Source organism: Antennarius striatus, chromosome 13, assembly GCF_040054535.1.
Source record: "Antennarius striatus isolate MH-2024 chromosome 13, ASM4005453v1, whole genome shotgun sequence".
Taxonomy (NCBI): Eukaryota; Metazoa; Chordata; class Actinopteri; order Lophiiformes; family Antennariidae; genus Antennarius; species Antennarius striatus.
This window is the reverse complement of record NC_090788.1, coordinates 5,590,354-5,606,566: the sequence shown is the minus strand read 5'-3', so window position 1 is coordinate 5,606,566 and position 16,213 is coordinate 5,590,354. Positions and strand designations below refer to the sequence as shown.

At 41.7% G+C, this 16,213-nt stretch overlaps 1 protein-coding gene across 1 annotated transcript; it reads right to left on the bottom strand.

Annotated features, from left to right (window-relative positions):
• Positions 1 to 140: 140 nt before the first annotated feature.
• On the bottom strand, positions 141 to 6,502 carry gusb (glucuronidase, beta). Its single transcript, XM_068330508.1, has 12 exons — positions 6,268 to 6,502; positions 5,838 to 6,023; positions 5,561 to 5,742; positions 5,137 to 5,279; positions 4,849 to 5,036; positions 4,623 to 4,760; positions 4,262 to 4,440; positions 3,454 to 3,600; positions 2,913 to 2,997; positions 2,183 to 2,359; positions 1,881 to 2,016; positions 141 to 1,020 (listed from the first exon to the last, which is right to left on the bottom strand). Exons 1-12 carry the CDS (start codon positions 6,457 to 6,459, stop codon positions 830 to 832), a joined length of 1,944 nt encoding a protein of 647 aa, XP_068186609.1. The 5' UTR covers positions 6,460 to 6,502; the 3' UTR covers positions 141 to 829.
• Between the last annotated feature and the right edge of the window lie 9,711 nt (positions 6,503 to 16,213).

Sequence of the window (16,213 nt, the reverse complement as noted above, 5' to 3'; positions counted from 1 at the left end):
TTATTAAAATAAACAGTCTTCAGTTTTAACTGGCTGATTCTCATCCATCAATGAACCCAACATCAGATCTGACACATTGTTTATTGGATTTGTTGGCTTGTTTCAAGAAGTTTGCTGAAAACATTTCCTGCCAACCAACATTCTCCAGCCGTGTCCAAATGACATTTTTATTGCTCTTGTGACAGTCACAGCTTTATCTTGTATGTTGACTTTAATTTGTAAAAAAAACAACAAACAGCTATAAAAAACGAGTTATAAAAATACCAAAGAAATTCTAAAACCAGCAAGAATTGTTAAAAGAATGTTTACATATTAAGTACATGTTTGGACCTGATATATTCTTGGGAATGTCACGAATATAAATAAACGATTAACCATTCTTCCTTGCAATCAACACAGCTATGAATAATAAATTGGAAATATTTTTTTTAAAAAAATTATTAAAGACATTTTTGGGGGAAGAAAGATAAGACTGGAGCTGATCAGGTGACTTGTGATTCTTATCACCTGACTGGATGAATGTCAATCACTGATGAGGTTTCGATCAGATTTTTCATGAAAAAAAAAAAGGAAACCACAACCTCCCATAGCTGTAATTATAATATCCTGTAACCATTAAACCAAGGAAATCCCAAATAAACAATTTTTGACTGATATAAATATACAACACTGTTTAGGCACTTAAGGCTATTTTTTTTAGCGACGTAATAATTGATCAAAATACCCCAGATTAATCTGATTGCAAGCTTGCAGACGACAGGACAAACACAGATAAAGGGTGTTTTATAAGTGATCCAGTAGACTGAATCATCCCAGTGCTGATATGGGATCACGACTGTGTTGGACCAGCACTCCTGACAGGCTGAGGCCAGTGAGAGCAGTGGTACTGAGTCCACGAGGGTGTTTTGATCATCTCCTCTGTCAGTCTCCAGTACCGGTCCCTCAGGACAAAGGCTGCAGCTTTGGGCTGCCTCTGCCTGGTGAAAACTCCCTTCTTGTTCCCCACCACCCGGGTGATACCTGCAGACACAAGCAGGACCGACGAAAACCATGTGAAAAGAGGGCAGAACAAGAGGCGGATCCATCAACCACCGAAAGGATCGTTTTATTAATGCAAACCCATCTGAGGCTTTGGGAGATATCTGAGGTATAGATCTTTTCATACCATAAATATTTGAATATATATATCATTTAAATTCACAAAATGTTGTCATTTTGTAAATTTACTGTACATGCAAAAGAGTCTCTTATAACCTGTTCATTCTAACCCTATCAGGCTGGCGATCACCTGTGGAGGTGTGTCCGACTCCTACCACAAGACTTCATTTAACATTAATCAATACCGAGCTGCAGGTAAATGAGACTCACACTTATTCTAGGATCCAGTCTGTGAAGCAATTTAAATAGTTCCCATTTGAATTTAGGAAAAACGACGGACAGATCTGTAAATAAATGAATATTATAATCAACTATATCTGTAAAAAATAAGTCATTAAATTGTTTGATCCAATATTTTGCTGCCCAAAGATTTTCAATTTCATGATCCTGAAATACTTCTTTACTTTAATTTTATTCCGGATTATTCTAACATTAAAGCCGGTTGGTTTAGGTTCCTGTGTGGATCTTGAACTACACCTTCAAACCAGGATTATTAATGCTGAAACTAAAGCGGGTTCCTCAAGAATCCTGCTCGTACCAACTTTGCACCGACAAGTCGGGTCATGTCGTTGGCACACATATGTTTCCCATATGAGTACATGTTTCGTGCGGTGTGAGCTGTGTTTTAATGTAACACCTGGACACTAGTGGGACAGACTGAAACATGTAGGCTGACTGAAGTTAATCTTATATAGTGTTAAGTGTTACTACGTCTGCTCTACCTTGTGCAGTCATGAAGTCTGCAAAATTCCAGATGAGTTCCCCGATGACGTACTCCTTTCTCTTCTGGTCAAACACTTGGTGGTATTTCATCAGGACGGCTTTCTGGTACTCTTCAGTAAACATCAAGGGTGGATCCTGAAGTGTGAAGAGAAAGCGTCTTAAATGTGACACGAACATACACTTAGTGTTTGAGTATTCTGAGATTCCTCACAGCCTTTATATGCAACAATGAAAGGATGTTCATATAATTTCTGGTGCGCTACAGTTTGATAACAGGATATGCATGAGTGTGGATTCTTACACTGTGAAGTCCAGCCACCGCCCCCGCCCCGTATTCACTCTGGATGATGGGCTTCTGGTAGGTTTTATACCAGTTCTCAAACTGTGTGTTGAGCTGTATGGGGATGACCTCCAGGTAGCCTGGATCGTGGTACCAGGAGAAGTAACTGTTCACACAGATAACATCCACAAACGGAGCCTATAGAGGCAGCAGAAAAGAGAATGTCATGCAGAGGAATTCTTCTTCAGTTCTCTCACCAGGGATTTCTTTATAAAAGATAAAACTGATTGCAGGATTTTTTTAAAAGCCCTATTAAAGGATGAAATTTATCATTTTTTGACTGTCCTGTGATTAGACGACACTGACTGAAGATAAAGACTGGTTTTCATCATATAAAATGCCTTAAAAGGGTTGTGGCTTTGCCAAGTGAAGGTACTAATATCATTTTCCACAAAAGCCTCACATTAAACCCTTAAACTTTCATTAGTGGTTAGTAAAATGTCAGCTGCAGCAAACAGAATATTTATAAAAGAATACATATTTAGATATGCAAAGATACGTAAATTTTATAAGTGCTTAAAATTCAAATCTCTGGAAATTCAAAATATCCAAACGCAGGCGCAATTTTATATTATACATACATATTTGCATCAATTTATAGCCATAAACTATACAGTAATTTCTACTAACGCATCAAATCATTCAAAATTGTTGTGTTACTGACGTTTGAGTGAGTCGTGTAAAAACTCACCCCTCTGTCCCTGGAATAATCAGTGTGTGTGACGAAAGTGACAGGACGGGTAGGGTCCAGGGATCGGGTGTGTTCTATCACAGTTCTGTGGGAAGGACAAAATAATAATAAGTAAAATTAATGACAAAAATGTGGGAGCTTACATTTTAAGTTTGGCCGTCCCTCCCACTTTCACTACCCCACCTCCTCTTTCAGGGTTAATGAAGGACCTCTGATTTGATTTGTTATCCCTGACAGGTAGAGTAGTGGAGCAGGTTGGGCGTCAGCCGGCGAGTCCAGGCATTCAAGCTAGCGTTCAGGACGGTTACATAATTACTGCATTCCACAGAACAGGGAGAGGCTTTGACTGACAAGCTACTATTCCTCCCTCAAATACACTCAAAACTTTCTTGATCGTCATGGTTATCCAGTTCTGGTCTGTGTCTATAAAAATTTTTTTTAAAAAGGGGTAGCCCCAGGACCTTAACTCCCAGATAAATGACAGATGAAGCTGCAGTCAACAGTCTGGATCAATTCTCTAAACTAAATGAGCAGCACTCACTGGAAATACAACCCAGCAGGGGGCATCGCTGAAGCCGGCTCATTGGCTACCGACCACATGACCACAGAGGGATGGTTCTTGTCTCGACGAACAAGCTCTTCCATGACGATCAGATGGTGGTTCATAGAGGCTTTACCAAAGCTGCGACTATGTTGGTGAACACAAAGGAAAGCACAACAGATTGTTTCAGGTGATCATCAACGGCTCCAGATTAACACAACACGCCTAAAGCATTCCACAAAGATTTATCTGTCTGAATTCACATCGCTTTTAATTCCAAACCTTGGGAGGAGATGTTTGCAGTTGTTCACACGTATCTTATAAGAATTCTCACTTGCCCGTACTTAAATATCTCAATATGAATCCAGTGTAGCTCACTTAATAGAGCTCTAAAATGTCCAGCTAAAACTGATGTGAAGCATCCCGAGTCAAATCATGGGGGTATTTTCTAAGGTTACCAAGGAGACAGACGGGGGGAATACAGTCCGTTGTCTAAAATGAATGCCCCAATATTCAAGTTCCTAATGCGCTCAAGAGATTCTCCTTTCCTTTCTACTTTTGACAGAAATTGTTTGGTGAATGTTTTATGAGGCAATTAGATTTTAATCTCAATCCCAACCTCCAATTATTATAAATACTTTATTCTCAATACGCTGTGGAGAATGTGCACAATTCAAGAGAAAGTTCAGCCCTTCCTTTGCAGACTTTTGTGGTTATTGCCTGTGAGTGTGTGTAGTGTGCATTTCCGCCAGCACTTGGGGCACACTTTGCTCCTCCCAGCACAACCAGACGCCACAGAGACACTCACATATCTTTGATGCCCACACCCGGGCACTCGTCTATCACCACGATACCGTGGCGGTCACACATCTGGAGGATCTCCTCAGCGTAGGGGTAGTGGCTGGTGCGGAATGAGTTGGCCCCCAACCACTTCAGTAAGTTGAAGTCTTTGACGATCAGGGGCCAGTCGAAGCCTTTACCTCTGATCTAAAGAAGAAAAAAAGACCAGAAACCTGGGAGGATTGAACTGGATCTGAAGCCCAGATTGACAAATTTATGAGCTGCAGGATCTCAGAACAGAAGCGCCTTTTGATGTGACCCTTCGAACAGATGTGCTGCTCAAAGCTGGGAGCATTAGAAGGTTTCTGCTTCCCTCTGGTGGTACTCACATCAGAGTCCTCGTGCTTGTTGACTCCGTGGAAATAGAACGGCTTGCTGTTGATGAGAAACTGAGTGCTGGTAACTTTGACTGTGCGGATTCCCACCGGGAGAGTGTAGACGTCCTCATCGCTTGCCATTAATCGAACCTACATATGGAGGCGCAGACTAAGAATGTTCACAGATGATATTTAGAAAAAAAAATCCTTTTTAAATCAGCTGCACACGCCTTCTCACCTCCAGAGAGTAAAGATAACCTGGATTCTCGTGCATCAGATAGGGCCACCACAGCTTGGCGTCTGCAACGCTGAGCGATCCAGACAATCTGCTGGAGGCAGCTACAGCGTGGCCATCTTTGTCCCTTAAAGTGACCTTCAGGCCAGCAGCGGCGCCGCCTCCGACTGAAATGCTGTATTTGACCACACCTGGGAATAAAATTGAAAACAGAACAGAAAATTATGTCTTAACGCTGCTGCAATTATTTTTTTATCTCAAATGCTTCGATGATTTCGAATTGTGCATTACCGGTCTTATTCAAGACGTCCGTGACCACGGTGATGTCATCCACGTAAACCTTAGGAGTCGTGTACAGCAGCACGGAACGATGTAAGCCAGCATAGTTGAAGAAATCAAAGTTCATGTTCTGCACAAAGAAACCCTGAGGATACCTGTGGAGCAGTTTCATTTTCCTCATCATCTGAGCCCATCAAAACTAGAAAAATTTACAATAAGGAATAACATCTGTTCAATCAGTGGGAATAAGTGAAAAACCAATTAAACAAGTCAAAGGGAAATGTTTGCCTCCTCTTTTCACCACATTTCTTAGCTGCAATATTCTCAAGACTTATCAAGTTTTTCACACGTTAATCAAAGCGAACCATAGTCTGGTTTGATGATGCACAGGCAACAATTTAAGTATCAAATCAGCGTTTATTTAAAAAACAGTTACTTGTCAGGGTCGTCCATGTGCTGGATTGTTCCTGGAGGAAGAGTCTCCAGAGTCAGAGTGTTGTTCACCGCTATGGTGATTCTGCACGGCGTTGTTGGGTCTCTGCGGATGACACTTCCGATTTCAGCCTCAAAGGGAAGATGACCACCTTCGTGCACCATCACTTGCACCCCGTTCACCCACTGTTAAACCAGACGAATCACAATGAATGTCACAGAAACAATGACGGACTCGGTGTTTTGAACACCAATCAGAGCGGATAGGAGTAGATACTCACCACTATGGAATAATAGTGAGCACTCCCAACCCTGAGAACCACCCTTGTTTCTGTGTCAGTGATCCAGCGTGCAGGAACCATCACCTCTCGTTCGTACCACACCCAACCGATGAAGTCTCTCAACATGTGGTCTTGAGTGACGTCATTGTAGCTGGCAGGAACTGGCATGTCAATCACCGGACCAGTCTAGGGAGTGGGGAGAACGACGTCAGGTGTGAAAGACCTGATATGTGTCAGTAAGAACTCACCCAACCACCTGTCAGCTTGGAACGACAATCTGACAACCTGCATTGTTGTGTGTATTCAAACTGCGTGTGATGCATTTTAGGCAAACATGTTGTTTTTTAATTATTTTTTTTTACTGAAGTTCATCCTGACAAAAACACACAAAAGTCGTCATTTGTCTCAGAGCTGCTGTCCAGCATCTTACCTCCGCCAAGCGACGTTTGTACCAAGCCCCCTCGAAGCCCTGGTTCCTGTTGGGGGACATGTCGGCTCTGAAGGCCCACAGGCCGTTCAGCTCCTTCACCTCCCTGGAGGGAGACTCCCGGGGGAAGAGCATCCCGGTATCCAACGGAACCACCGCGTCCAGCACCGCGAACGTGCACAGCAAACGCCACATCCCGCAGCTCTCCCGTGTGACTCAAGACTGCGCTCCTCCACTTCCTCACTGATCAAATCACATGAGCCAGTGAGGGGTCACGTGACCGCCGCGCGGCTCTCTTTGGTGGTGCGTTTACGACTTCGGGAAAGTTGTAAATTCAGAAGTGGGTTGATTTTACAGTAGACTATTAAATTATAGGCGAAGAAGTCACAATGACACCAAATTTAAGTTGTATGAATCGAGCGTGAATATACTAATTAATTTTTTAAGCATTATTTTCCGATAATTTTTTTCTTCGAATTTCTAATGAAGAATAAAATCGCGCTTTTGTCTTCGTCAAGCTGAGTAACAGAGTTACCGAAGCCAAAAAACAAAACGTCTAAGTACTGTAACACTTTTCAGTAATGCAACGTTTAATAAGCGACACTAGATGGCGCCAGAGGTTCATATATTTTAACACATGGCCTCGAATTCATTTCCAGTTTAGTTTATCTATCTATCTATCTATCTATCTATCTATCTATCTATCTATCTATCTATCTATCTATCTATCTATCTATCTATCTATCTATCTATCTATCTATCTATCTATCTATCTATCTGTCTGTCTGTCTGTCTGTCTGTCTGTCTGTCTGTCTGTCTGTCTGTCTGTCTGTCTGTCTGTCTGTCTGTCTGTCTGTCTGTCTGTCTGTCTGTCTGTCTGTCTGTCTGTGTGTGTGTGTGTGTGTGTGTGTGTGTGTGTGTGTGTGTGTGTGTGTGTGTGTGTGTGTGTGTGTGTGTGTGTGTATGACAAAGAGAGACAGATGTCAAACTGATGTCCCACAGGGACACGCTCCATGGAGACTAGTGGACTTAAAAAAAGGGATGAGTTTATTCATGTTCTTTCTTTTAATTCTGACTTATGTGTGCCATTTTGTTTATTCTAGAGGACGAGGCCTCATGAAATTTCACTTTGCTCAGGTCAGAATTCTGTTCCCAAGACTCTTTGAGACATTGATGTCAAGTCAACCAATTTCCATGCTGGATTCATTTTATTATTTTTTTTGTAATCACTAAATTTATACCATTTGACACAGAAAAAGTCAAACTGACTGAACATCTAAGGCAAAAACAGGAGAGGTTTGAAATAAAGCTTTTTAGACTGAGTCATCCTAACGATTCATAGCGCTGCCGTCCGCCTGAAATGAATGTGAGGTTAACAGTGAGTTCAGCGTTGATATCCTGTCTGAAGTTCATCCCAAGTAATTTTCCCACCATATATATATGAGAAGTTCTTTCAGTTCCCATCCCATGCTAGTGGTGTCTTCTTCAGGGAACTTGTCTTTGATCAGAAGGCAGTAGAATCAAAGTTATGACTTTTAGTGACTTTTAGTGAATTGATTGATTTGAGCATTGACAACATTCTGAGGCAGTTCTGGTTCCAGTGTGCTCTTCAGATCAATACATGAAGGTACTGACTCACAGTCTGACACAAAAGTTTCACAGGAACTATTTTCCTTCCTTCCAGAAGTTCCAGTGCACACTAGATCCTTTTCCACATTGGCTTTTCCCTCCTTCCTAAACATTTTCTTCCTTCCTGAAGCTTCTCTTCGCAGGTCTGTCTGCATCTTCTTCAAACCTGACTGACTTTGAATTGTTCAGGATTTTCAAAGCTCTTTTTCTATGTACCCTAATTGCAAAATCGGCATCATTTCATAGAGCCATGCAGCTAAAACCTGCACTCACGATGCTCAGAAGAGCTGTGGGATACTAAAAAAATCCTGACCTTCATAGAGAAAAACAACAGGCAGAGGTCAGGTCCATGTTAGACCAGGATGGGGCTGATGGAGCCTCGCTTTCGGCCAGCATGTCGGTCTGTCAGGCTTCTTTGCTGTTTAAAAATACTCTTTCTCCTCGTTGTGTTGTAAATATCATCAATTTGATTTGCATTTTAAGAACTTGTGATTTTGTGATTATCACAATCAGTAATACTGTCTTGTTATTATAAATTGTAATGACTGAACAGGAATCACCATGAGATTAAAGTATTGCACCTACTGCAATCCATTTACTTGAACATAAATCCATCTCCACAAGTCCTAATGGCAAGGAGTAATCATCATCATCATCATCACATGAAGACTTGATATTTTTAGTTCCCTCCCCTTGAATATAAATTTTATGAACTACTTAATTTAAATGTGAATCCTTTTTCCATTTCTGACATAATTTTCTGACTAAAATTGCTCTTATGCAAAAATGAAATCAAGCTGACAGTGGTGTTGAGAGGTCTTCAGGGCTGCATTACTGATAAGTAAACAAGGGGCAGTGAGAAATTAAGGGGAGATGAAAGGGAAAATAAAGGGGGACACAATTTCCCAAAGCCAGATTTTTTGCTGATGTGCATTTCCCAGTCTTTAGCACTACGTCTGAGGTAAAAGCAAACGGTATCGGCCTGTAAAGTAAGTTTACTTGGACCAAAAGCACAAATTTACACCCAAAACACACACAAGTGAAAGAAAGCACCTGAGTGTGACAAGGTTGGTTATTATTTTTATTACATTACAGCCTAATGAGGCATTAGGCTGTAATGTAATAAATGCAATCTGCAATATTTACAGTTTGCAATCGTTTTTGTGAATGAATGATGGTAGGATGTAATCAATGATGTCTATGTGGACTCTGTGATAACCATCTCCCACAGAAACATACTGGGACTAATCAGCTGCTTCCAGTGTTATGTGGATCTATTTGTGCGTTTCCTATAGCGAACTCCGCATCCTGCCTGTTTTCATTGTGTGCAGTGTCCACTCTGCTTGAAAAAACACGACAAGGAAATGTATGGATTGACTGATGGAATTTTTCGGGGTGACATCAGTAATGTCAGTGCATTACTCTAAATTAATTGATATCCTTTCATGCCTCCATGTCAGCGCCAGATGTTGTGTCAGAAAGGTGAACCCAATCATCGAAACAGCTCTCCATGTGCTCCACACGTCCACATCCACATGTCCACATCCTGTGCATGGGTAATAAACTCCTTACCTCAACACTGCTGGGTTGAATATTAGAAATGTCTGTAAATGTTTTGCAAAAAAAAAAAAAAGGTCAAGATTCGCTTTGAATTCAGTCAGGTGTGATGAGTGGGACAGGTCTTGGGTGTGACTTTCATGCATAGAGTTCAGATACACAAAAGGGACAGTTTGGCATCTAATCACATCCATATTTACATTTTTCTGCTGATGATTTTAATTGTCATGTCTCGTCTTCTTCGTCTGTCTGCAGAGATTTGAGCCGCCGGTGGTGGAAGGCAAGAACTGGGGGTGTTGCTGCAGCGGAGGTCCTTGGAAACTCCGTCAAATAGCAGCGGCAGCAGATTGGCTGCGTGGGCACGAAGCAGGAAGTCACCCCCGAAGCCCCAACTGTGTCTCTCTCTGTGCCAACGTTCCCCACTGCGATCAAGGGCCTGCGGGTACCATCGCTATCTCAGTTCCAGCTCTGCTCGCTCTGCACATTTCATCCTGCAGTGATGCTGAATTTAAAGGGGCATCATTATCATTAGAGACAAAAACTGGTTTGCAGCTTCATGACAGGGTCGACAGCCTCCAAAATATGTCGAATGTGGCCGGAATGCAAACCCAGAATGTGCTGTAATGGCTCCGTTGAGAATAAAAAGACATTAAAAAAAAGCCGTTCTCTTCCCTGCAGATGACATAACAGCAGCCCGGCGCAGGCTGCTCCCAGAGGACGCCATTACACCGATGTGTGACAGAAACTTCTGGCACCGCAACGTAGCAGCTGCAGAAGAACACACACACACACACACACATACCCGCTCGATCGATTTTAATTCCAGCTTGCGATCATCCTCATATCGTAACAGGGCGAAGAAGTCGTGGCGCCGCAAATGACCCTGAGAAACCGAGCTGTTTCAGATTTATGGTTCACGTTGGGTATTTTCTCGCTTACCTGTGTAGGTGAAGGACAAAACCAGCTGAAGATTAACTGAGTAATGGCTCATCACAGGTCAGGAGGCCGAGGCCATGCAGGGAAACAGAATGGCTGTCATGGGGCCGAGCAGAGGTCGACGATCTATGGAATTGGATGCATCATCACTTTTAATGGCAGGAAGCGATTGCTTCATCCGATTTGTGTCACACTTGGTTGATCGATCTCCAATTAAACGGCTATTTAGGATTATTTGCATTTGAAACACGCCTTATTAGATGTTATTCTGTTGTTTACACGAGCAAAACAGATTTGTGCTCAGATGTGATGCTCTGTTTTAAATTCATTCATCTATTCTTTTACTGGAATCCATCTGAGCTGCAAAAGGGACGGCTTTTGACAGAGTAGGATGAGCTCAGGATCGGCTTCTGCATGGAGACGCCCACACACAGATTTCTCTACATCTTCCCCGGGTGTAGATGGTGGATGATGGAGTGAGAGAGATAGGAGGCGTGAGAGGGGAGGATAAAAAAGCCAGAGAACAGGCTTTTCTCGTGTCTCCTCCATGTCTTCTCACCGTTCTCATGTGGAAAATGAGGTTTTGAATAATTCATAACCTCGGGGAGGCGAATAATGATGTGCAAGTGATTAAAGGATGCATGCTGATGAGCTGGAGAGAAGAGGGCTTCCCCTGCCGGGTGATCTCTCTCTCTCTCTCTCTCCCTCTCTCTTTCCCTTCGCCAACAAACAAAAAAGGAACAAATGAGAATATTCCTGCAGCGGAGCTAAAATAGAACACATGCTTTTCATTGAGTGCAGTGTGTTCAACTCGTATCGTGAGCTCTCAGCATCACTTATAACCCCATGCTCTGGTTGATGCGGTTGCTCTCTGAATGCCATGAAATGTGCAGTTGCTTTTGCAGAACACTGGCCATTAGTTGCAGTGTTAAAAGCAACTCGACGTATTCACCCACTGCTACATACCTCTATTCTAAATATACACCTCACATGTATGTTGAGAAGCAGCATGCCCTCAGGCAGGACAAAGGAGAACCCTGCGCTTTTATTTATTAAAACCATGCAGGAGGGATGAGCATGTGTGCTGGAGGTTGTGACCTGAAGGTTTCATTCAAGCTTTGAGGAGCAGAGGCTGGTGTGTAGTTTGAACAGATCTGTGCTTGTTTCAGGTGAAGCTGAGGATTTTTAATTAAATGAGATCAAGCAGCTGAACGTCCAGAAGGTGCTGCAGAAATAATTTTGGTCACACACAAGAGAAATAAGGTGTGAAGGCTTCAGATCTTGCAGAAAAGGGCACCATTGGTGTGAAAATAACTGCAGTCAAAGTCAAATATTTTATGAATGAGCTGAAGACTGTCACTGTCGCTTCACTCAAAGATAATAAAAAATAAGACAGTAAAGCAGTCCAAGACAAGCAAGCTTGTGATCCCATTGTTTGTGAAGAAAATAATTTAGATATGTTTTTTGATCTGGTTTGTTGTTATTTACATTTTATTTGGGCTTCAGGTTTTTTTATCCTAATCAATGGTAATTTTAAAGCTCTGAGTAAAAGGCTTCACAGACCTGGGATTCATAGTTTGATATTTCGCTCAATAAAACACAAAATATTAACAATGATTTGAAACAAGACTCAGTAACAACGATACTTTATTTTAGTATTATTTATCATGTAATTTTTTCGTGGATTTCTGTCATCAAATTGTTTTGATTTGACGGTCTGTCAGCTGAATTCTGCATCATGTGACCAAACTATGACATCATTGTCACAGCTGTTATTAACTTGCATCTGCTGCTTGATGTAAAATATATAAACACTACTGAATCATCTTTTTTAGAGAAGACTTTTTAAAAGTTGCTGTTTGAAAGTCAGATTTGTATTTGGTAAAAAAAATAAAAAGATGGATGAATCTGCTGCTTTAATTTTCAAGGTCTTGATCTTGAGCTTACTTTCAAATCATTATTGCTTAAAAATATACTTTATTTTAATAAAGGAACAGCGCTTTTCCCACTGTGACAGGTCAGAATGCCTGCTGGGTAAAAGGTCAACGACAGCAGGGAGAAAATCCCAAAAAAAGAGGTGAAAGATGATAAATGGAGTCGAGGGAAACTATTATATTGCCTGATAATCCTCTGAAGGGTCACCACCGCTAGACATCTGACCCATCGCACGTATGAAAACATGAAAGCTTTAAGGTTTTGGCTGAAACCTTTTTTTTTGTTTTTCTGAGTGGTTCGGAGCAGAAGTCCATTCCTCTAGGGTGGACCAGCGTCCTGGGGTCCTCAGCTGAAAAAATAAACCCGTGTTTCCTCTCTCCACGTCTTCGACCATCAAAGCAGGCTGACATGACCCTCTTGTCACTTTCCTTTAAATGAGGGAAGAAGGGCAACACACAAGCAGAAGGACTCATGGGAAAATGGATCGTAAAGTAATGTGAATGAGACGGCTAGGGAAAATCTGACTTTAAGAGACAAACCTGTGTTCCATTCACTTGGTGCCATGTGTTCTGTACGTCTGTGTCGCAATGACACGTAATTCAGGGAGAATCCGTTGGCGGAGCGGCTCCTGCACACAAGCATTCACCCAACTTCCTCTTCCTGCCGATGAGGGGAGAACAAGACAAGCACTTCCAGACAGAGAGACCCAGACAGGGGATGTCTGAGGGACATTTGTCTTGAAAGTACAGACGGACACACTAACACGCACATACACACACACATACACATTCCACTGCTTTGAAAAAACCCCCCCCATGTACAGGAGCTCATGTAAGACAAGGTGTTGACTCAGGGCACAACAATTTGCTAACAGGATTCAATCAGTCCTGTCAACGCGGTGACGTTTCCCATCAATTCTAGGAAGTCTGAGTGTCCAGATGTATTTCATACAGAAATAGATGTGTTGCGTAAACCGACAGATTTTCAGCCACACTGGCTCCAAGTATACAAAGTAAGTGAGAAATTAAAATCTGAAATCAACCAAGGTACCTGTTTCCCCTGATTTCAGTGTTTTTACTGCATGCGTGTGTGTGTGTGTGTGTGTGTGTGTGTGTGTGTGTGTGTGTGTGTGTGTGTGTGTGTGTGTGTGTGTGTGTGTGTGTGTGTGTTTGCGTGTGTATGTTCTCCCTGTTTGCTTACAGTCTCTTATCTCTATGGAAAGGGTGTGATGGAGACCACAGCTCTGGGATAAAAGTTGTTCCTCCATCTGTTTGTTCTGGATTTCACACAGGGAGGGCCCAGGTTGTGCCGTTTATAACGTTTCTTACCTTTTTATCTGAATTTGCTGGCATATAACTGTGCAGACGTGTGGACTCCATCCCGACAATCCACACTATTGATTAACGATTCATTAGGACGTTTTAGATTTTGATCCTGCAGAAGTTTTACACCACTTTTGTGGGAGTTTTGGGTGTTTCAGTTTCCTGAGGAAAAAAGTGTTTGTTTTTCACGACATCGCGACTGAGTGAAACTTTAAGTTTCCCAGACAAAACATTCAACTGTTTCCTGCAAATTTCAATTTCCATGTTGAGTTATAGTTCAAGATGAGAGTGAAAATCGCATCCGGTGGTGGGATGTGTGTGTTTAAGATGGAGGTGAACTCACATTGACCCATCAGTTTACGGGGAGGTTATTGTATCCACAACTGAAGTTCACAAACAGCATCCTCAAACACCTGTTTGGTCCCTCCGAAGGATGGAACCAAACAGGTGTTTTAAGTTGCAGATTCAAAATTTGGGTGTAAAAAATCAGGAATGCTTGTACACAGAAGCAGCATGAAGGAAAGATATGTAAAGAAGTGTATAAATGTTCAATAGTTTCGATGATAATCATGAAATAAGATAAAAGATTCTTTGAAATATCTGATCGATGAAATTGTATTTTCTAAACATACACTCCAAATAAATCACTAACCACTGTTGTCATGCAGTTCTGCACAATAAACATGTATTTTTCATCAGTTTGGGGTTTTTCTTTGTTCTGCCCTATAAATTGTAGTAATATCAGCAGCAACATGTTTGTATGGAACATTAATGATTTTATGTTTTCAATGAACGCCTGCACAAAACAGGAATACAATCCGATTTCTATTTGCTGCCGAACTGCCGCAGGACTGAGAGAAGCGATTATAACGGATATCTTTATAGTTTTATAGATTTACAATTTCTACATTTTTTAAAATCTATTTACTAGGTCATTGCACATGCTTCTTTATATCGTAAATTTCTGTTTATTGTGTATTTTAGTGTTAGTGTTTCGGTTTTCTGTGTAATGAGTCTGGTTTTTGCTCTTTGCACTCTGCATGTCCTTATTGTGCACCAATCCTGTCTTCTGTACCAATACTGCTGATTTGTTTGCCTTCAACTGCCCCTTGGGAGCAAATAAAGTTTCTTGAATTGAATTGAATTAAATTAAATTGAATTGAACTAAATTAAATTTAATTGACGACCTGACTGCTGGATTTGTTTTCCAATTAATAAAAAGCCTGTGATTTTTTTTGGAACCATAAATTATCTAAAACAAGGGTTTAAAAAGAGGGTCTGGGATCAAACCAAACCGTGTCGGTGCTGATGTTGTGGTTGATGGTTTGGGCGCTACAGGGCAGAGGTAATTCAATCTGATTCTATGGCACAGGCGCGACCTCCACCCTGTCTGGGCAGCTACCTTGATTGTCTTGAAAAGCTCCTCGTCTGATGTGACGCATTATTTTGAGCCCGGCGTTTCAGCAACCTTGTGAAAATCAATACATTGCTGTGGGAATAAAAGTTTATCCTGCTGCCATACATGTCAGGAAAAACCGCTAATATACATCCATATACCTTCACACAACATGACTTCCTGTTTTGCCACATATGTATTTATTGTTCCAGCCACACAAGTGAAACAAACTATTTCCCAGCTGTTCCCAGCGTTCATGATCATATCAACAGAGGCGTTGCTCTTCAGAAGTTGGTTCCAGCATACTTCAGGAATACCAATCAGCTCTGGAATGGAGTGGGCTCAGGGTCATATGGTCCGGTCATGCAGAGGCAGTCACCGGCTACCTGTCTGATTTTGTCTCAGGTGACTCTTTCTCCCTCCCTCCTGCATCCTGATGATCTAAGAATGGGTGTTTGCCATGACGTGGAACAATTTAATTTCCCATTGTCCCAAGTCGGACAAGTTGTCTCTACCTTTTCCCCTTGGAGAATTTCTAAGGTTGTGTCACTCAAAGGGCACATTTTGTAACTGTGCAGAGTGTTCAGCCACGGCTTCACTGTAGAATTCATTATCAGAAAAACTCTGGGAAAGTACTGGATATCGTTTCTCATTATGTTTCTGTTTCGTTGGATTGAGGCTCACCTATAGAAGAATGTGTGACGCATTCCCTGCCCTGTTTTCCAGTTCATTGAGTGAACTGGAAAACATACCACCCATGACAGATATTACAAGAAACACTTATAAAAGAGCTTCTGTGCCAGGTCGACGCCTCGAAAGGGTTGGGCTGGATTCCAGGATTTGGGACAAAATTAGCCAGATGTATTTTTTTTAAAAATCGAGGAAGATGAACAGATTTGAAACATTGGAAAGAAGCAGCGACAATCAGTAACTTAAGATAAAAGGTTGAGACTCACAATTTAAGTTTATCTCATATTCAAATGATGCTCTATAGAAGACGATTGGGTGGATATGTTTTGAGGTGCAGTGCCATCGTGATTACCCCGTAGAAACAAACATGCATACATTTTATTTTTGGTAAAGTAGGTCAGTCTGTGTAGAGAGCAGGACTTCTGGATCCCTTTCACCTGCATTATCCACATGTAGGATGTGGTCAGGTTTATCGTCATAGGTC

What these genes read in the sequence shown, in the direction of transcription:
- gusb (XM_068330508.1), bottom strand. Translation starts at nt 6,459, where the DNA reads ATGTGGCGTTTGCTGTGCACGTTCGCGGTGCTGGACGCGGTGGTTCCG. An exon ending in GGTGTGGGCATCAAAGATAT is followed by an intron (nt 3,601 to 4,261) that starts GTGAGTGTCTCT and finishes TCACCAACATAG; the next exon opens with TCGCAGCTTTGGTAAAGCCT. An exon ending in CGGTGGCTGGACTTCACAGT is followed by an intron (nt 2,017 to 2,182) that starts GTAAGAATCCAC and finishes TTCACACTTCAG; the next exon opens with GATCCACCCTTGATGTTTAC.